The sequence below is a fragment of the Callorhinus ursinus genome, unplaced genomic scaffold (assembly GCF_003265705.2).
Source record: "Callorhinus ursinus isolate GAN/ISIS: 27379988/994484 unplaced genomic scaffold, GSC_fseal_2.0 scaffold87, whole genome shotgun sequence".
Lineage (NCBI taxonomy): Eukaryota > Metazoa > Chordata > Mammalia > Carnivora > Otariidae > Callorhinus > Callorhinus ursinus.
In genome coordinates, this window is record NW_027397149.1 from 405,625 (window position 1) to 426,118 (window position 20,494).

General features: G+C 57.5%; 1 protein-coding gene across 3 annotated transcripts; it reads left to right on the forward strand.

Moving 5' to 3' along the window:
• Positions 1-647: 647 nt before the first annotated feature.
• Positions 648-20,388, forward strand: STX1B (syntaxin 1B). Of its 3 annotated transcripts, none has more exons than XM_073888145.1 (10): positions 648-787; positions 10,438-10,512; positions 10,726-10,825; positions 10,947-11,021; positions 13,530-13,603; positions 14,002-14,110; positions 14,294-14,367; positions 16,533-16,670; positions 16,774-16,884; positions 17,234-20,388. In XM_073888145.1, the coding sequence occupies exons 2-10, from the start codon at positions 10,492-10,494 to the stop codon at positions 17,312-17,314; spliced, it is 783 nt and encodes a 260-aa protein (XP_073744246.1). In that variant the 5' UTR covers positions 648-787; positions 10,438-10,491; the 3' UTR covers positions 17,315-20,388. The 3 variants fall into 3 exon arrangements, with proteins under 3 accessions (XP_073744246.1, XP_073744245.1, XP_025709925.1); XM_073888144.1 differs by lacking the exon at positions 648-787 and adding an exon at positions 1,690-1,960 and having other exon boundaries at positions 18,223-20,388; XM_025854140.2 differs by lacking the exon at positions 648-787 and adding an exon at positions 1,691-1,960.
• Positions 20,389-20,494: the final 106 nt, after the last annotated feature.

A 20,494-nucleotide genomic window follows, 5' to 3' on the forward strand; every position in this document is an offset into this window, starting at 1 on the left:
GAGTCAAGGTCAGGTTTCCATCTGCTTTGAGTGACTGGCTGATGGAGATGCCATCTCTGATGGAGAACACAGCTTTGGGAGGAGAAGGCAAGGCCACCAGTCTTGGAAGTTCCATCAAAGCCCTGGCCCCACTCACTACGGTTATGGATTTACTCGTGTCTCTGATGACATCTTTTGCCTCTGTGTTGTCGGAGCCCAGCTCAGGGCTCAGGTTCTGGGTGGGTGCTGCCTTCGAGGAGGAGGATCTGACTTGCAGGTATAGATGTGGGGACCGTGGGCAGGTAGATGCAGTTTGACCCTGGGACGTGAGAGGATAAAGAAAGAAGAGAAGGGGCGCCTGGGTGGCTCAGTCATAAAGCGTCCGCCTTCGGCTCAGGTCATGATCCCAGGGTCCTGGGATTGAGCCCCGCATCGGGCTCCTTGCTGGGCCGGAAGCCTGCTTCTCCCTCTCTCACTCCCTCTGCTTGTGTTCCCTCTCTCGTTGTGTCTGTCAGATAAACAAATAAAATCTTAAAAAAAAAAGAAGAGAAGAGAACGCAGGGTGCAGCCCAGGGAACCCTGATATAGAGGGATTGTGGGAGAAAGGATGGATCTGGAAGGAGGCTGGAAAACAACATTCAGAGGCTGGGGGTGGGGGAGAGGGGAAGGGAGGCAGGAGGCAGGCTGGGAGTCAAGGAGGGGAAGGTTTCAAGAAGAGAGAGGTCATCAGGGTCATATGTCGCTGAAAGATCATGAAGGGTGAGGCCTGACCAGTGGCCGATGGATTTGGCATCAAGGAGGTCAACGGGTAAGTTGGCAGAGGCAGGTTCAAGGCCTGTCAGGGGCGAAAGCCCCATTGCAGGGGTGGAGTAGTTGATGTGATGTTAAAATATGGAGATGGGGAGAGGAGAGGTGGGCATCAAGGGCAAGGACGGAGGGTACTTGGATCCTCCGGTGTACCAGCATTCCCTTCCCAATAAGGACGAATTTCCTTTTCAACAGTCAGAGCCATGTAAAGAAAAGCCAAGAGATCTGGAAAGGTAGTGAGCCCCCTTCCCCGGAGGTAGACAAGCAGAACTCTGAGACCCATCGCTGCCCGGAGGTTGTCACGGTTAGAGTGGAGAAGGCTGTGCAAAATAAACCCCCAAATAAACAAGTCCCTGTCCTTCTCAGGCTTGGCTGATTCCTTGCATCACAAAAGCCACCTAGAGGGTCAGTTTTGCTATTTCTAGTGTCCAAAGAACCCCCTGCAGGGATACACACACAGAGGTGGTCGTGCACAGGCTTACCCAGATACTCGACACCAAACATAAAATCTCCCTAGATCTCCTGGTGTAAAGGGATCCACGGCACCCCCTCCCCTCCCACAGCACCCCTTCCCTAAATTCACTCCCTTACCCCCTTTCTGCCGTCCCCCCCACTCCCCAACCCAGCAGCTCGCTGCCTCCCGCCGCAGCTCCTCGGTCTCTCGGCCAATCTTTCCCTCCTTCTCCGGCTCTGACCTTCCCCACCCGCCTCTAGGCCTCTGCACTCCCCCTCCCCGGACCCCCACCCCCCGCCCCTCAGCCGGACTACAAGCCCCAGGCGCCCCCAGCCCCCGGCGCTGCGCATGCCCCCTGCTCCCCGCCCCCTCCCGGTTCCCCCCTCCCTCCCTTCCTCCTTACCTCCCTCCGCCCCCCTCCCCCGCGCTTCGGCTCCCGCATCCCTCCATCCGAGCCTGTGCCGCAGCCGCATCGCCACCGCAGCCCCGGCAGAGCCGAGCCCGGCCCAGGCCCCTGCCCCTGCCCGGCCCTCGGCCCGCCGCCCCCGGCCCCGCCCCCGCCCGCGGGCCCCCCCCCCAGCGGCTCGGGTGCCCCCCGGCGCCCCCAGACTCCGGCCTCCCGCACCGAGGCAGGAGGCAGGGAACGGAGGCAGGAGGAGGAAGAGGAGGAGGAGAAGGAGCCGTCGCAGGATGAAGGATCGGACTCAGGAGCTGCGGAGTGTGAGCTTGGGGGTGGGGGGAAAGGGGGGGCGGGACCCCAATATCGGGGGAGCGCGTGGGGGTGGAGTGGGGGAGGTGCTGGGACATGGGGGCAAATGATGGGACTGGAGGCTGGTGGTAGGGGCACCCCAGGATCTGGAGGCACCTGATGTCTCCAGTGAACCTGCATTCTGGGGACAGTGGCTGGAAGAGGTTGGAGGCCATTAAGACTCAAGGGGGCAGGAGAGGTTTCAGGGGCTTTGCGTGCTCACATTCCCAGGAGGGCCCCAGGGGTCTACTCCGGGGATGGGAGAGAGTGAATATCAGGAGGGAACTGGAGGGTACTGTCATCCCCAGGGCAGATTTGCGGAATTCGAAAGATGGGGGCGGCTACTGAGCCAGGTTGAGTCTTGCGGGACCAAGATTTGGGGGGTGCTAGGGGGAAGGACACAGGTTGGGACAGAGATGCCAACACCTGGCAGTGACTGAAGTGTGTGTGTGTGTGTGTGTGTGCGCGCGCACACGCGTGTGTTGCTCCCTGTGGGGTGGGGGTGCCTCTCAGAGACAAGGAGGGAAGGGGTGGCCTCAGGAGACAGCCAGAGGGCCAGGGCTTGAGATGGGGTGACCCCAGAGGTGGGAAATGGGTTGCAGAGGAGAGGGGGAGGAGGCTCCATGCACAGGGCCATGGAACTGGGTTGTGTGACATGGAGTGTGCTCTGCCGGGGGCAAGTGGGGCAGGGGCAGGTCGAGGTGGGCCCCTGGTTTGCAGGCCTGAAGAGGCCCAGCTCCGGAGTCTGGCCAGGCAGTTTGTGTTCAGGTGACAGTGGGGAGGAGGGAGGCGCTGATGTCCGCAGTGGAGGCTGCCAGTGTGAGGGCCTGGCCAGTGGGGGCTTGATGAGAAGGGTTTCTAGGGTCAGGAGAACGTTAGGGCATTTGTGGAGATGACCTGGGGGCCGAGGAGGCGAAGCTGCCAGCCTGCTGTGTGCTCGGGGCCTGTGGTGTTATGTCCATGAAGTACTAGCCCCAGCCATGATGTATCCTGATGCACTGGGTCTCTGCCAGGAGGAGCCTGTTGGTTGTTCCCCGCTCCCAGGGTTATTACCCCATTTGACAGATGAGGAAGCTGAGGTTTGGAGACAGCAGGAGCTTGCCCAAGGTCACCAAGCAAGTGGGTGGGGGAATCAGACTGGAATCTGGGTTCCCAGTCTGGCAAGTTGACATGGTTCTCTGCTTTTTTGATCTTTGAAACAGAAGTCTCCACACTGGGGGTAGAAAGCCCCGTCTTTGGAGAGCCCCCGGGATATGGGCGTGGGAAACCAGACTACAGAAAGAGAGGAGGAAGGGGCTGGAAGATAAAGTGACTGTTGTTGTCTCCGGGGAAAGATGTGTTGACAAATGGGAAGGAAGAAGAAACTGGTGGTTGAAAGAGGGAATTTTGAAGGCTTCTGTATTCAACTTTCACTGAATATGGGGGCCAGGCATCCGCTAAGTGACAATAATAAAAATAATCAACCCTCTAGAGTCAGAAACTGTCCTAAGTGTTTTATTCATATTTACTCATTTTGGTCCTCGCCGCAACCCTGGTACCAGTATGATCCCATTTTATAGGTAAGGAAATTGAAGCCCAGAGAGGTTGAGTAACTTGATCGGAGTCACAGAGCCAGGAAAAGGCAGGCAGGCGGGCTGGCTCCAGCACCGTGCTCTAAACTCCCCTTCTTTCACCATGCAGTTTTCGAAGCAGGCTGCCATCCATAATCTCATTAGCCCCTCACTGACCTCCTGGTAAGGTATGTAGACTGAGAGACTACCTCATCTTATAGCTGAGGAAACTGAGGCCCAGAGTGGTTAAATAACGTGCCCAAGGTCACCCAGCTCTCGTGTGAGGAATGCAGATTTGAACCCAGATCCCCTGCTGCCAACACTATCCCATGACTCCAAAACCCAGAGAAATGGAAAGCGGTTGAGGTGAGGTGGTGGCAAAATTGTGGTATAATTAGAGAGAGAGGGAGGGAAAACCCTAAGACTCAGATGGGGCGGGCAGGGCATGGCATTCTCATCCAAGTGCATCAGGGAGTCCCTGCCTGGAGGCAAGGAGTTCGGGCTGCTGGGGCTACAGGGGGTGGGCAGTGAGGTGGGGGAGGTGAGGGGTGGTGTGGAGGGGCAGAGGGGGCTGGGTAGATGGCTCTGGTGTTAGTCACAGCTCAGGGAGACTGGAGATTTGGGAGGGGATGGGTAGGGCGGAAAGAAGCTGCCAGATGCAAGGAGTGCAAGGGTCTCCCCACCAAAGTTGAGAGCGAGGAGACTGGGAGGCAGGAGAGACCAGGCAGCGTAGGGGAGAGGCCTGCTAAAGAGGTCTCTGAGATGCTGAGAGGGATGGGGGGCAGTGGCAGGAAGGGACGTCAGCTCAAGGGACCTGCATATCTTTCCAGCAGTACTTTAGAGTACTCCAGGGGTTCTCAGATCTGTCTATCACATAGCCGGTGAGGGCACAGAGTCGGGAGTCAGACCGTCTGGGTTCAAATCCTAGGTTTGCTACTTCCTGTGTGACCTTGGGTGAGTTTCTTAACCTCTCTGGTCCTCAGTTTCTTCACGTGTGAATTGAGACTAATAATAGTACCTGTTCGCAGGGTTGTCCTAAGAAATGAAACTAGGTAATAGGCAAAAAGTGCCCAGAAGGAGCCTGGGCACAGCAGTGCCCTTGAGTGTTTGTTATTCTACGGCTGACTTGCTTATTTCCCTTGAACCTCACATCAGCCCCCTGGAATGGGCAGGATGTGACCCCTAATTTATTTTGGAGTAGATTGAGGGCCAGAGAGGCAACCTGACCAAGGTCGTACAGCTGGTAATGGTAGAGCTGGAGTTGAAACAGGGTTTTCTGTTTTCCAGTTCACCAAGGACCTCCGGGCACGAGCTGGGAGGTGCTGGGCTAGAGTGAAGTTCATTGGGCCCGGATTGGTGTCCCAGGGCCCAAGGGGCGGGGCCAGGGACGGGGCTCAAGAGGAGAGAAGGGGGAGCAGGTGGGGCAGAGAGGAGGACTGGGGAGAGAAGCCAGCGGGGTCGCGTTGTGGACTGTGGAGTGGCCTGGGGGGTGGGGAACGTGAGGACCGTAGTGAGGGAGGCTGGAATTTGAGGCCGGGTGGGCGTGGGGGCTGTTATGGGACAAGCCACGCACCTGAAGGCAGGGACTGAGTCATCTGGGTAGCACTCAGGTATGGGTAAGGCACAGAGAGGGCTTTAGATGGTACCCTTGAATGACAGCAGGGAGGGGCGGCCCGCGTGAGTGCGCAGGGCCCGGCAGAGTCCCGGTGACGGGCTGTTGTCCCCCAGCTGCGCAGGGCTCCTTTCTGCCATTGCAAACCCACCGAGTTCAGCCCTGCTTCAGGGCCTTGGCCCTTGCTGGTCCCTCTGTTTTGAATGCTCTTCCTTCCACCGGGACCACTGTCCCCTCCGCCTTAAATTCTGTGTCAGCAAATGTCACCCAACCCCCGGAACAGCCCTCCCTGACCATCCTGTAAAGAGCCACCCCTGATGGCCGCTTCTCTGTGTCACATCTCCCCCCTGCTAGTTAGCACAGACCGAAACGGTCTTGTTGGTTCTCCCCCTCCCTCAGCTACTTGGAGGCAGGACCTGTGTCCTGTCTTGTCCACCACTGTGTTCTCAGAAGCAGCCAGAGAGCTTGGCTCAGCTCATGCATCTCCACCAGGTGAATGAATGACTCAGTAGGGCAGAGGGAGGACGAGGAAGGGAGTAGGTGGGTAAGGAGGGAGGGCAGACTGGCAAGGTGGGGGTGGGAGGGCGGGAAGGCCCAGTCAGGGAGACAGATGGGCAGGAGCAGGGGTGCGGCGGACAGAGGCTCCTGCCTCCAGATCAGATGATGCTTGCGCCCCTGAGGAGAACATGTGAGCATGTGTGTTTTTGTGCGCAGGGGTGCGCACGTGTGTTTACGCACACACACACACACTCTGTGACTTTTCTGTCACCCAACACCAGGCTCTTTCCGCCGCTGTGTTAGTCACCTTCTCACCATCCGTCTCTGGTCCCTGACTTGCTGGCTCACTGCCTCCCTCTCCTTCCATCCACACATCTGTCTGTGTTGTCCCCCTGCACCGGCGCGCCCGAGGGCCCCTGGTATCTCTGATGGGAAAGACTGCAGCTGGAGGCTTGGATCTGACGCTCCCGACGCCCAGGCGGAGCCACAAGGTGCCTGGGACCCCTGCAGTCTCTCATGTAATTCTCTCAAGCACTTGACGAGCTGGCGAGCAGGGAGAGCAGAGGGCCTGGGTTCAAACCCAGGTGCCACTCTGTCAGCGCCCCATACAGCGCCTGCTCTATCATCTTGGGCAAGTCACTTAATCGCTCCATGCCTCAGTTTCCTCCTCTGACAAGTGGGCATAAGAATAGTATCTGCTTCATGGAGTGCTTACAAGGGTTAAAGGAGACGCACGAAGCCCTTGTCACAGGGCCCAGCTCACTGTAGTCAATACATACGTGTTAGATTTCTTATCTTCTTCGTTTTGCTCATGGGGAAACTGAGGCTTGAATTGTCCATAAAGTGGATCGGGCGCATATGATCATCTTTTTCTGGGTGATCTCATTTGCCCACAGCCTGCATTCTTTTAGGCTGGCCAGCTTCTTCCATAAGTGGAGGCCGCGCTCATTATTAAATGTGCACCCCTCAGGGCAGGGAGGGCCCTTGGTGCACCAGCCTGCCTTTTCCGTAGATGAACTGGGGTGCAGAGAAGGGCTGACATTTGCCTCGGATCACAGAGCAGGGCGAGGGGAGGTAGAACGCCTGGCTTCCTACCTGGGCTCTTCCTGCAGCCTGGCCCGTCTTGCTGGTTTTCTCTCCTGGCCACAGGAGTTCAGCAGTACTGGGGACAGGCAGAGCGGGACGGTTGCGGGGGAGGGGGGAAGAAGCCTGGGATTAAGCACTAGGCAGTTTAGGTCCCACCTCTGGCCTGCTTTGCTGTGCAACCTTCGGCAGCTCAGGCAACGTCTCTGAGCCTGTTCCCTCATCTGTAACACGGGAGGGGCAGGGAGTCCTAGGCAACCCTCTCTAAACACTGCGTCTTTCTGGTAGCCTTAGGCATTTTTCCTGGCTGGTCTCATTGCCTCCACCTGCCCAGCATTTGGGGCAGACGTTATTGCTGTTCAGCCAAGGCAGAGGCTGAAGCCCAGAAGGCAGAAATTGTGTGGCCTTGTAGCTGCTAGCCTGGGCAAGTTCTTTAGCCGCTCTGTGCCTCAGGTTCCCCAGCTATAAAAGGGAGCTATAATAATACCTACCTCAGGAGGCTTTTGTAAGAATTAAATGGACAAATATATACAAAGGGCATAGAACGGTGCCCAGCTCATGATCACATGTATGTAAATGTTTGCCATAATTATAATTATGCTACCCAGTGGTTCTTATAGGGTTTAAAGAAAGATTCAATGAGATAACGAGGATGTAAGACCCATGTAGAAGATGCTGTTTTTTTTTTTTTAAGATTTTTATTTATTCATTTGAGAGAGAACACGAATGGGGGAGGGGGCAAAGGGGCAGAGAGAGAGGGAGAAGCAGGCTTCCCGCAGAGCAGGGAGCCCGACGCGGGGCTCGATCCCAGGACCCCGGGATCATGACCTGAGCTGAAGGCAGCCGCTTAACTGACTGAGCCACCCAGGTGCCCCGAAGATGCTGTTAAAAGATATTTTCCTGGGCGCCTGGGTGGCTCCGTCGTTAAGCAGCTGCCTTCGGCTCAGGTCATGATCCCAGGGTCCTGGGATCGAGCCCCAAATCGGGCTCCCTGCTCCGCGGGAAGCCTGCTTCTCCCTCTCCCACTCCCCCTGCTTGTGTTCCCGCTCTCGCTGTGTCTCTCTCTGTCAAATGAATAAATAAAATCTTTAAAAAAAAAAAAGATATTTTCCTAGGATTCCAGGGCACGGAACCCCACCAGATGGGGCCTTAGCAGGAGCTGAGCTGAGAGGGAAACAGCTGTGGCAGAGCCCCTGGAAGGCGGTGGCCTGGCCTCCAGCCTTAGAAGGGGCTGTGGGGGAGTCTATCGTAGATGCTTGTAATTTACAACGCATTCAGCCTAGGCGCCCTTGGAGAGGTCACTTTCCCTTTCCTCCCTCTGACCTCCCGTTCCCTCATCTGTGAAATGGGGACAATGATATTTGCTCGGCCTTTCCTTTCAGGGCTGTGTGGTGAGGATCAAAAGGGATTAGAGATGTAAAAGTGTTGGTGAACTGTAGAGGATTATTAGCTCTCAGCTCCCTGTAATTATTATACCAAATAAGTCATACTTGGGCCTCTACTTTTCTTCCTCTCTCAAGGACAAGTAAACAGGCAGCCAGGGATGCCCCGGGGCCTAATCTAAGGGAACTTGGCTCTGGGGACAAACTGGAGAGAGAGAAGGAAATTAGACTTTAGAAAGTCGAAAGTCAGCCTGGAGAAGAGGCAGGGAACAGGAGAGTTCCCAGGCACCTGGACCAGAGAGACGCCCCATGACCTGTGGGCAGCTGGGCAGGGGGCCGAAGTCAGAGAAGGGGCAGAGGAACGGCTTTGGCTCTAGGGGAAGGAGACCCCGTGGGGCAGCTGGCTTGAGGACAAGGCATCAGGGTCCTCCGAGATGAGCCGAGCCTCCCAGAGCCTCTCGGGGCCAAGGTCTATCGGGTTAGCCCTGGGTCTGGCGGAGACTTGAGAAGCCGGAGGCCCTCTCAGAATACCCAAGCCCTGCCTGTGCCATCTCTCCTTCCGAGGGCAGCTGTGGGCAGAGACAGAGGAGCCTCCCTTTCCCAGTGGATGTTTGGGATTGTCTGGAAATTAAATGGAAGTGCTGAATACATTTTCTGCGGTGCGGTGGGACCCAGCGTCTGCGGAGAGAATCCCCCGCGTTCCGTTTGGGCAGGAAGCTGGGGTGTGGGCACCGAGAGCGTGCAGCTGGAGGGCTCCCCGAGGCTTGCAGGCTCCTCCCGGGGCTGTCGGGGCTCTGCTGATTCCGAGTTCACTTGGCTGCCTAGATTGCATCTCGATCCCATCTGGCTCTGTCTAGGTTCGATCTGAGCTGTCTGGTGGGATCTGTCTGCCCGAGTCTAGTTGGGTCTGAGCCTGTCTGGTTTCTGGCAGGTCCTGTCTGCGATTGCTCGGACCCTGTCGAGGTTCCATGGGAGCTCCTCTCTTTAGATCCCAGAGGGCTGTGCTCCAGGTGGACACTTTCGGATCCCGTCTGGATAGCATTCGGGCTCCGGTAGTCCGATTCTGTCCTGTTTGGGCTAAGTTCTTTCCCGAAGTCAGGGTGAACTCTGTTTAAATGTCCACTGGGGCTGATGAGGGCTCCGCACGTAATTAAGCTTGCCGGGCTCAGCTTTTGTCCTCTGACTTCTGCCCCAAGTGGAGAAGAGCCTCAAGTCCGGAGCATGCAGCACTGGGCAGCCCAGTCCGCCCCCCCTCCCCCCATCTTCTTTCCTGGCCTTGAATGAGTGTGCAGGCCTGAGGCTCGGGGAGCCCAGGAGGACAAGCCCACAGGGCCCTCTCGAATGTCCCTGGGGGCGCGGGGGCACATCTGTGGGGCTACGCGGGGCAACAGGCAGCTTTGCCGTGGGGCCGAGTGTGGGTGAACGTCAGCGTGTCGGTGTATCTCCACGTGGGTGTCAGTGGGCCTATTTCTGCGTGCCTTGTGTGTCAGCCCTTCTGTCTGTGTCACTGGTCTGTCTGGCGGTGGCGGTGGCAGTGTGGGTGGGTAAATCCCTTTGTGTCTCTGAGCCCGGGGGGTGGAGGGCTGAGCAGCTGCAGGTTGCAACTGGGAAATCCAGGCAAGTGAGAGTAGGTGGGTGTGAAGTTGGGAGAGGCTGGATGAAAGCAAGTGAATACACGAGAGGGGCAGAGCAGCGCAGGGGGTGAAAGCAGGCGGGAGGAGGCAGGCACGGGGAGCCAGGGGGGTCGGGGTGCTGCCTGTGTCTCTCCTCCAGCCCCCCCGGGCTTGACGGTGCTTGCTCAGCTTGGCGCCTGCCGCTGCCAGTGAAGTGACCTTGCAGAGGGGACGTGGCCGGTTGGGTGGAGGCTGGAGGGGAAGAGAAGGGGAGCAAAGTGAGGCCTGGACAGGAGCAGCCGGGGAGACAGTGGCCAGCGTCAGCCTCCCGGGCCTCCACTCCAGACCCCTCCCGGGAGCCCAGAGCTGGTTCCTGCAAGGCTGACATTGAGCTGGTGGGGACGAGACCGGTTAATGGCAGTTGTCCTGGGTGTCACCCCCCTCCAGGGTGACTGCATTCTCAGGGCCACTTCCACCCTTGAAAGGGTACCTTCTGCTAATTCCCTCCAAGGTGTCCTTTGGGCTGTCAGCTGCCTGGCCTCCGGGACCCTGTTCCACAAGATTTCCAGTGTTCGGACCGCTTGGGGCCCCTTGCACTTGCCCTGCGAATGACCTGCCCCCTGCAGATGACACCTCCCCAGACCCCTGCTCTGAGCCTTGAGCTGGGAGCATCAGACTCAGGGTAGGATTCTGCCTTTCTTTGCCTCCCAGGCGAAAGACAGTGACGATGAAGAGGAGGTGGTCCATGTGGATCGGGACCACTTCATGGACGAGTTCTTTGAACAGGTAACAGAGCTTCCAATGCTCCCAGACCCAGAAGCTGGCCCCCAGCCAACGACTCCCTTCGCCCCGTCCCCACCCCTGCTCTCCACTCCTACCCCCTCATCGCCTTTTACCCATCCCTCGGCTCTGGCCCATTTACCCGAACCCTGACTAAGCCCCCAGGGCCCCTTGCCTGGCTCAGCGACTTGGCTGGGCACAGCTGATTTGCTGCCCCAGGTGGAAGAGATCCGGGGCTGCATTGAGAAACTGTCTGAGGATGTGGAGCAAGTGAAAAAACAGCATAGTGCCATCCTGGCCGCCCCCAACCCAGATGAGAGTGAGTACTGCTGCTGGGCCGCTGTGAGGGGGAGGGGGGCGGACAGTGTGCGTGGGGGGAAGGAGGGGAGGGGGTCTGGGCTCCTATCCAGACTTCTCATCTGCTCTGGCTCTCCCCTCAGAGACCAAACAGGAGCTGGAGGACCTCACTGCAGACATCAAGAAGACAGCCAACAAGGTTCGGTCCAAGTTGAAAGGTGAGGAATGCAATCCCCAGACTAAGGAGAAAAACAACTCTGCCCTCATTAGACCAAACATGTCTTTCTGTAAGGAGTGTCTACAGATTTCCGGGACCCAAATTCCTAAACAGCGAGAAAGCACAAAACCCCAGATTCCCCCCCGCCCCGCCCCTGCTCCAGATTCTTTGGAGAAAGATACATGGCAAAGAAAAGAGGGAGAGGAGGGTTTCTGCCCAAGTTGCGTCTGAGCGCTGCTGGATCCACCAGCATGAAGGTCCACCAGAAAAGAAAGTCTTCCAAGTGGCTTCAGTTTCATTAAATCCTTATTTCTCCAGAACAGGTGCCGGGCATAGCGCTAAGCACCCAGTAGGTGGGCTCAGCAAATGCTTCTGAACTGGTATCCTTGGCTCAGGACAGATTGGACTGTGTGGCTGACATCAGGAGTTGGCAAGCTTTCAGGAGGGACCTGCCAAATGCTTATGTATTCACTCTAATTTAAGGACTTGGGTGCTGGTAATAACCACCTTCCCCCAAAGCATTGTGGGTTGGGAACTTCCTTGTCTGCCGGTGCCAGGGGAATAGCAGTGTTACCGTGATGTGGTAGATTCAGCATCAGAAAACATTTGCCAAGCACCTACTTTGTCTGAGGCCCACTGCGGGGCATTGGGGAAAAGGCACCATGTCAGGTACCTGGCCTTGGACACACCGACCTGGGTCCAGAGAGTTGAGAACAGGGACTCTGTGCCTTCCCGGACTCAGTGGGAGGTCATGTGTGAGCCTCCAGTGCTGATCTGTAAAAATAAGCCTTCTACACTTGTATCCTGGAAAGGAAAATGCCTTAAACTGGGAGCACATTAAGTACAAATCCAGGCAGAGGGAGTTCAACTTCCATCATCAACTCAGTTCTGGACAACTTCCATCATCAACTCATCCCTCCCCTCGGCTTCCTCACTGGCACAGTAAGAAAAACAGAAGCAACTTCAAAGCAGGCTTTTTTTTTCAGGGGGTAGAAAAAATTTTTTTTTCCTTAAATGAAATCTCACAAAGACCTCCAATATATCCAATACATAAAAGACAGGCTGTTTTGGCTGAACTGGGGTTGGGAGGCCCAGGGACCTATCTTCCTGGTCTCCCCTTTACTCCCAGCAACAGCCCCTGAGGTTCTTTCCCAGAAGCAGGGTTCCATGGAACACTGTTTAAAAATCCCTGAGCTTAAAAAAAAAAAAAAAAAATCCCTGAGCTTAAAGACTTCTTTCGGCCCACCGAGCTCTGACCTTAACACTCTCTATAAGACCAGGAGGTGGGCTCCATGGATTGGGAGTCCAGGAACAGACCAAGAAAGAAGCTGGGAAAAGCAGTGACATAGAGAAGCTGACATTCCAGACCTCCAGAAAAAGAAGATTCTCTTCTCCAACTATTTGGTGGCATGAGCTCAGGCTTTGTGTGTGACCTTAAGTGAGTCGTTTTCCCCAGTTGAACCTCAGGTTCTAGTGTGATCCATGGGATGATTATCACTGAACTCTCAGGATTGTTGTAAGAAGTCAATGAGACCCTCTAAAGGACCTTCCACTACAGGGTTTGGCTCCAGCCCCAAGTCTGACAACAGGGTCCCTGTAGGGGCCAGAGGTTGTGACCTCCCTGGGTGTGCTGTGCCTTCCTGGCCTTTCCTGCAGCAGGTGGGCCAGAGGTGTCACTCGGTCACTGTGTCCACCATTGCTGGCAGGGGAACGTTGGGGTGCTTTTCAGCCCCCAACCTTTCCCCGCTGCCAGCAGAACAGAGAAGTGATGTTCTCAAGAATGGCCTGGAGGCCCTTCCAGGTCTGGAGGGCCTGGTGATTCGTCGCTGCTGCATTTTCAGAGCACTGTAGATCTTATCGCAGGCAAGCTCTTTTTTAGAAAATCTGAAGGATAGATGTCAGGAGTGCATGATCCAGAAGAAGGAATCCCAGTTAATCTGTGCGCTTTTCCAGAACATCCTTTAGAAGTGGGAAATCCCGAAACAGAGATCACCTTGCAGGGCTGGGGGTGGGGGGGTGGGGGGAGCTATTTTCTGGCGGACATCCCTCCCTCCACGTAGAATTTTCCAAGAAAAGGGCGGCCACTAGAACCTGACCCTCCTGGAAGTGCCTGCCTTCTGCCAGAAAAACCTCAGGATGGGCTCCTGCCCTCTTTCCAGAGGCTGTAGGAAGTGGAGAGTTCCCCACGTACCGGAGACCCCCGTAGGGTCAAGCAGGAGTTACGGCTGTGGGACTTTCCAAGACCCAACCCTTCCGCCAGAACAAGTAGCCCCTTTCTGTCTGGTGACCCACCGACCCTCAATCTCCCCTTCCGCTGAAACGCCTGTCCTCTATTCACCCGCCTCCTGTTCCCGCACCCTGGATCCTTTACTGTCTGCCCTCGCCATGGGTGTGACATCTCTTCACAGGCCCGGGGCCTGCCTCGGGGTGTCGACGCTTCCCATGTCCCGGACCCCCGCCCCACATGCCCCGGGTTTCCTGGCCGGTCACTGCACCCTCTCTCCCGCAGCAATCGAGCAAAGCATTGAACAAGAGGAGGGGCTGAACCGTTCCTCCGCGGACCTGCGCATCCGCAAGACCCAGGTAGGAGGCCGCGGCCTGGCGGGGCGGGGACCCGACCGGATCGGACTGGGAAAGGAACCCGGGGCGGGAGCCGCGAAAGGAGAGTGGGCGGGCCAGAGCGGAGCAGGGCGCGGGGCGTGGCGAAGGAGGCGCCTGGGTGGGGTTCTAGCGGGGGGGGGGGGGGAGGGGGTCATCGCTCCGGGGGTGGGGGGGGGGGGGGGGGGGGTGGGGGGGCGGGGGGGGCGGGGCCCGGGGGCGGGGGCGTCCTGGGACTGAGCACTTGTCTGGGGTTGGGATCGCGGCGCGAGCTAGAGAAGGGCCGTAGGCCACCTCGGCCTCTCCTCCCCACTGCATCCCTCCACTGGCCTCCTCGCCGCGCTCTGTCCCGGCCTGCTGATGTGTCTGTACCCCCACCCTAGCACTCCACACTCTCTCGGAAGTTCGTGGAAGTAATGACCGAATATAACGCGACCCAGTCCAAGTACCGGGACCGCTGCAAGGACCGGATCCAGCGGCAGCTGGAGATCAGTGCGTGTGCCCCGCTGCAGAGTTCCCAGGCTTGCCCCAGCCCCCTTCCGTGGCTGCCCCAGGCCTTCTGTGGAGGCCTAAGGCCGGGTGGGAGGGTGGGCTCCTGGGTCTCTGCCCCATCCCACCACCTCAGGCCCCCAACACTGGCCCAGTCCCTGAGCAGGGAGGCCTTTCTCCCCACAGCTGGAAGGACCACGACGAACGAAGAACTGGAAGACATGCTGGAGAGCGGGAAGTTGGCCATCTTCACGGATGATGTGAGCCCCGGGTGGGAGTGGATCTGGCTTTGGAAAACATTTACTTCTCCTCCCTCCCGGAGCTGAGGTTGAATTAAGGTCCTAAGTCCATCCTGGAATCACAAACAGTGGGAAGTCAGGACCCGGAGCTGGGGATTTCCATGGGAGCAGGGCCTGCAGGAAGGCACCCGCATAAAAATGGTCAACATTTTGAGTAGCCAGACACTGTTTTAAGCACTTTTACATATTTACACTTGCCTGCTATCTCACCTGGTCCTCACCACCAGCCTCTGAGGGAGCCAGATTTCACCCATGAGGACATCGGACCCAGAGATTCACCAGAGAGGTTAAATAACTTGCCCAAGGCCTCAGAGCCAGGATTCAGATCCAACGTCTCCTGTCAGTTAGGGCTCTGACGTCTTCCTACTGAAGCAGGTCATTTCACCAAATGACTGACTTGCCTACATTATGAAAAATTTTAAAAAATACCAGTTTTAGTTTTGCTAAAGTTTTACTCCCTGCCCTTGTCATCTTAAATGTGAGTGGATGGGCTTCCCCCACTGTAGTTCTTCTTTCTCTTTGTAGATTTTGCCTTGGCCTGCCCAGTTCTGTCTCTGCTTCTGATGGCAGAATGGCTCTGGTTAAGTTTTCTAGACCAGAACTCAAGTCTCTTCAGTGACTGTTTAGCAGTTTTCAGCAAATTGTTACTTAGAGAACTGATCTTTGTTAAATTAGCTTTGAGCAAATTGATTAGGGCCAGTTAGCCTGGAGCCCTCCCAAACAGCTCTGCCCAGGCTTCTGTCTGAGAATGGAGGGGAGCCTGGTGGGTTCTTTTTTTTTTTTAAGATTTTTTTTTAATTTATTTATTTGAGAGGGAGAGAATGAGAGATAGAGAGCACGAGAGGGAAGAGGGTCAGAGGGAGAAGCAGACTCCCTGCTGAGCAGGGAGCCCGATGCGGGACTTGATCCCGGGACTCCAGGATCATGACCTGAGCTGAAGGCAGTCACTTAACCAACTGAGCCACCCAGGCGCCCCGAGCCTGGTGGGTTCTAAGAGAACAGATCTGATCCCTGCCAATGAACCCACCATCATTACAATGCAGGGTGGTCGGGATCTTGCCTGAGGGATGTGCATCCTGCAGGCAGGCTCTAAGGTAGTGGTTAACTACTGGAGCCAGGGAGGGCTTCCTGGGGGAAGTGGCATTGAGCTGTGCTTTAAGAAACAAGGAATATTTGGACGTGGTGAGCTGGGCAAAAGGCCCACTAGAGAAAGGGAACAGATTGAACAAAGACAGGGAGAGTGGACCACTTGCCAAACAGCCACTGGATGATTTTGGCTCTTAGCAGATATGTAGGAGATGAGGCCAGAAAGGGAGAATGAGCCCTGGATAAGGTGTGGTGTACAGCCCGTGGTGGGGGGGAGCAGGGAGGAATCGTGGGGAACCCTGGAAGGTTTCAGGGCAGAGGAATGGCTTGATGAGGTCTGAGCAGTGAGCAGTTTGGGAAGCGAGTGGCCTGGCTCGGGCCAGGTGTGTGGGGGCGACAGAGGAATATCTGATTGTGGGTTGGAGTTAATCTCTCTGCCTGACTCTTGAGCGCTGCGGTGCATTTCTTTATTTCTCCCCCACCTAATGTCATGGGGGCTCCAGAGTGGGCACACTGCCTTCTCATCTGGGCTTTCTCTGCTTCTACTTGCTTTCTCTGCTGTGTCCTCTGCCTTTGACCAGACAGGGGTCCCCAGTACTAATGGTGATTCTACCCCCCTATTGCTCTTCCCTGGTGCGTGTGTGTGTGTGCACGTGCGTGTGTGTGTGTGTGTGTGTGTGTGTGTGGTAGAGGAAGCCCTGGGTGAGGCGGTGGGCTCAGGCCAACTTCTATTTCTTGTAACTTAACAAACTTCTCTTTAGTGGTTACTGTGTGCCAGGCAGGCGCTGTTCTAACTGGTGGATACATAGTAACTCACTTACGGTTCACAAGAACCCTGGGAGGTGGGCGTGGCTATCATCCACCTTTTCCAGGTGTGGAAACTGAGGCCCAGAAAAGGTTAAACGGTTTGCCCACAGTGAGAGCTAGTAAATGACAGTCAGATTTGAACCCAGACACTCTGGCTGCGGAATCCAAACTGTTACGGGAGTGAAGGGGGCTCTGCAGCTCCTCCCCTCCTGCCTCCCACCCCATCGCCCTAGATCAAAATGGACTCACAGATGACGAAGCAGGCACTGAATGAGATCGAGACGAGGCACAACGAGATCATCAAACTGGAAACCAGCATCCGAGAGTTGCATGACATGTTCGTGGACATGGCCATGCTCGTGGAGAGCCAGGTACTGGCCTCTCCCCCACCTTCTAGGAGCCTCCCGCAGATCCCTGGGGTGCCCCCTCCTCCAGCCCAGCCCCCACCCCGTCCTGTGCACATCTCCTCTGCAGGGTGAGATGATTGACCGCATCGAGTACAACGTGGAACATTCCGTGGACTATGTGGAGCGAGCTGTGTCCGACACCAAGAAAGCTGTGAAATATCAGAGCAAGGCCCGGAGGGTAAGAGATTGGGGGGTGATGAGTGGGTCAGGGCCGGTGGGGGGGGTGGTGGTGGTGGGAACAGGCTGGCCTTGGGGGAGGCGAGCGGGCCTGTGGATGGCGACAGGCAGGCGGGGCAGGTGGGCTGGAGTGGAGCGCTTGGGGCTAGGTTCGGGCCCGGGCTGAGGTGAGTGTTGAAATCCAGAGGGAGGCCTTATCTCTGATCTCTGGCTCTGACTTCTTCCTTTTTCTGTTTTCTCCCCCTCCTCTTTTCCCTCACACCTCCTCCCCCATTCTTCCCCCCATCTGTCTGTCTCTCTTTATCTCTCTGTCTCTCTCCTTCTTCCCTGTCAACCCTTTCTGCCTGCAGAAGAAAATCATGATCATCATTTGCTGTGTGGTGCTGGGGGTGGTCTTGGCGTCATCCATTGGGGGGACGCTGGGCTTGTAGGCCCCCCACCCCTGTCTCTCCCAGACCCTTCCCCCACCACATTGGGAGCAATACCCCCACACTCCTTTCACTCCATCCCTTGCTCCAGGCTCACCCCCAAGACAGACCCAGGCAGCACCCCCTTCCCCACCTCCTGTCAGACCCTGGAGTCCCTGGACCTCACCCCGCCATGGACCACCCCCGGCCCCGCACGTAGATAGCAGCAGGCGTGATTACACATGCACACCAACATGCATGCCGCCGGCACATGCTCAAGACGTGTGGACACCCCAGCGTGTGTGTGTGTGTGTGTATGTGTGTGTGTGTGTGTGTCTCCCCACGTGTAGATGTGTGTAGAAGCACCAAATCACCTTTCTGGTCCCCCACTTCAAGTCTGTGTGTTGTCTGAGCTCCCCCGCTTCACCTGGGCTGTTCTGTGTAGACTGTGGCCAGGGGTACCACAACAGCCCACCAAGCCCCGCTCTGTCTTCTGTGAATAGGTGTGTGTGTGTGTGTGTGTGTGTGGCCACAGCTCCACGGATGCAGTCGGTGTACATGGAATTCTGTGTTTGAGTGTTTGAATCCGGTATGACAGCACTTCCTTCCCTGACCCCCGCCTCCTCCGTGCCTGCTGTAGAGAGGGCGGGCTGTGAGTGCACAGGGGCTCACACTCATGTTCGCGGACGATCCAGGTCGGCCCAGATGCACCGAGGCCATGGCAGACACCCCGGTGTGATGTTGAGCAAACCCCAGGGAGTGTGTGTGTGTGTGTGTGTGTGTGTGTGTGTGTATGTGTGTGTAGAGGCTTTCTACATAGTGTGTTTCTGCCCGCCTGTGTAGCCTATGCACACACGTGTTCTTCTTTAAACATGTGTGCCCCGTCCAGGGTTGTTTATCCAGATGTATTTGCCCTCTCCCTCTCTCCCCAGAGCTGCTGACCAACATCTGGTGTGGCCACACACCCTTCCACCAACATTGTGCAACTGGAGCTTCCTGCCCTGCCAGGTCTCCGAGCCCCTGTGCGCACATGCCCACGTGCCAGTCTTTTCTATGTCTCTGCCAGAGGGTGGCCCTGCAGCTGGGAGAGTGGGGATACCTCCATGTGCTCACTCGTGCCCAGGCTGAGGAGGCCCCACGCGGGTGCCCCCCCCCCAGCCCCGGGCGCGGCCATGTCCGCCGACGCGGCCGAGCTGCCCACACGCGGGTGCCGCCTGGAAGGGCTCATTGTGGGAAATGTTACCGATGAGGTGCACGTCCAGGGCTGCCCCAGACAGATTGAAAATGAGGGCATTCGCGCCTTCCACACGTTTACCTCAGAACTGGGAGAGGCCAGTGTGTGACTTCACCACCCCCTTGGATGCCCTGGGCTCTGCCTCCGGGACTGGAATTGTAATTCCCGGCCTACCGGGATGGCTGGTGTGGCGGCCTCCACTCTGGGGGAGCTGAGTCCCGGGACCCCTCCCCTGGACACATCTCCTGCTAGATGTTGGCCATGGCTGTCCCCGACCCTGCGCCGCCCACCCCCCCCACCCCCCCGCCCCGTGCCCCGGGTGGAGACTGAGGTGTGGCCCAGGCCCGGGTGTCTGAGGGCGAGGAGAAGGCCGGCGCCTCCCTCGCTGTGTGGACCACACATGCACTAGGCACGGGTGGGTTTGCGAGGCTGGTGGCAGGCGGGAGGTACATGAGCCAAGGACCCGCGTGGACGGGAGTATACGCCCAGGGCTGGGCATGTGTGTGGACAGGGTGAAGGAGTCGGGTACGTGTGTGCAGATTGTTTCCCAGGGTCCCACTTCATGTGAAGTGTGTGTGTGTATGTGTGTGTGTGTGTGTGTGTGTGTGGGTGGGTGTGAGAGACACAGAGACAGGGAGCCAATGCAGATGTGGCCTTCCAGAACACAATACCCCTCCCGCCCGCCCCCAGCTCTTGTAGCTGACGCCTTCCCTACCTGAGCTGTCTTGAGCCCCGCCTGTGTGAGGCCAATCTACGTTACAGCCCCCACGGTGGGCTCTCTTGCGGAGGGGAGCCTGCCCGTCCCTTCCAAGAATGTCCTTCTGCAGGACAGGAAGTTTGCCCCGGCATCTAATTACAGCCCTCGTGCTCCCCTGTCAGCCTTCTTTGGGGACATCAGAACGGGCCCCAGCACCCCGGTCCTTTTTCCTTCCTGCCGCGGAGCCAGGACAGCCTTGCAGCCCCGGTGTTTCCAGAATTCCCACAGCCCTGGGGCCGCGAGCACGAGGGCGGAGCCGCGGCTGGAGTGCTGCCCTGGCCTCCTTGAGTGGTGTCAGGCCCACCTCTCTGGGAGCATCCCCGAGGGGCTGCTGTGCCCCAGCTTCTTCAAGTCCCCCACATCATGTGACGGCCGCTTGTCGGCTGCTGTGTTGGTGTGTGTCCTGGAACGTTGTCTGGGGGCTGGTGTCACGCATGTTCTCGAACGAGTGTGTGCGGCTCTCCCTCCACGCACCTGCGACCCCCAAGCCCATGTGTGCCCCGTGGATGGCCCTGGGCCTGGCCAGGCCTCGCTGCTTTCCCTTCCCCTCCCCGCCCCAGCCCTGCCTCTCATGAAGCACACTGCGTGTCCATCCCATGTGCCTGTCGGGCGATGCACGCTCTTGCCACGCCTTGAGCGTGTGTACATGATGTGTTCTATGCATTCGCCCTGTGCCCCCAGCCCTCCCCGCACAGGACAAGATGGGTGGCCCCCGGCTCCCCGCCCCCCGCCCCCGCCCGCTGTGCAGCCGTGTGCGTTGGCGTGTGTTTCCGTGTCGCTGGCGTGTCACGTGACGTAGCCGTGTTTGCTGACATGAGCCCTTGCCCCTCCTGTTTCTCCGTTGGGTTTCTAGAGCTCTTTCCCTCTCCTCCTCAGAGGGGACAGGACTCCTGGGGCCTGGCTGGGGGCCCAGAGCCAGGCCACCCTCTCCTGTTAGCCCTCAGAGTCCCATCTCTCTCTATTGGTGACCAAGTTGCAAATGGATAAAACACAGGAAAATTCTGCCCCCCCCCTCCCCACCCTGCATGTCCAGTCCCCAGAGCCCCCCACCCCCACCCCGGGCCGGGTCGGGCCCCGTGGGACGGGAGAAATAGCAACCAATCCAACAGCGGGCGTGCTGTGTGCTCACTTCCTTCTGCCCCCACGTGGGACAGGCGCCGTGGGGAGGGGCAGCGAGGGTGGGAGGCAGGAGTGGGGAGCTGCACAGGTAGAT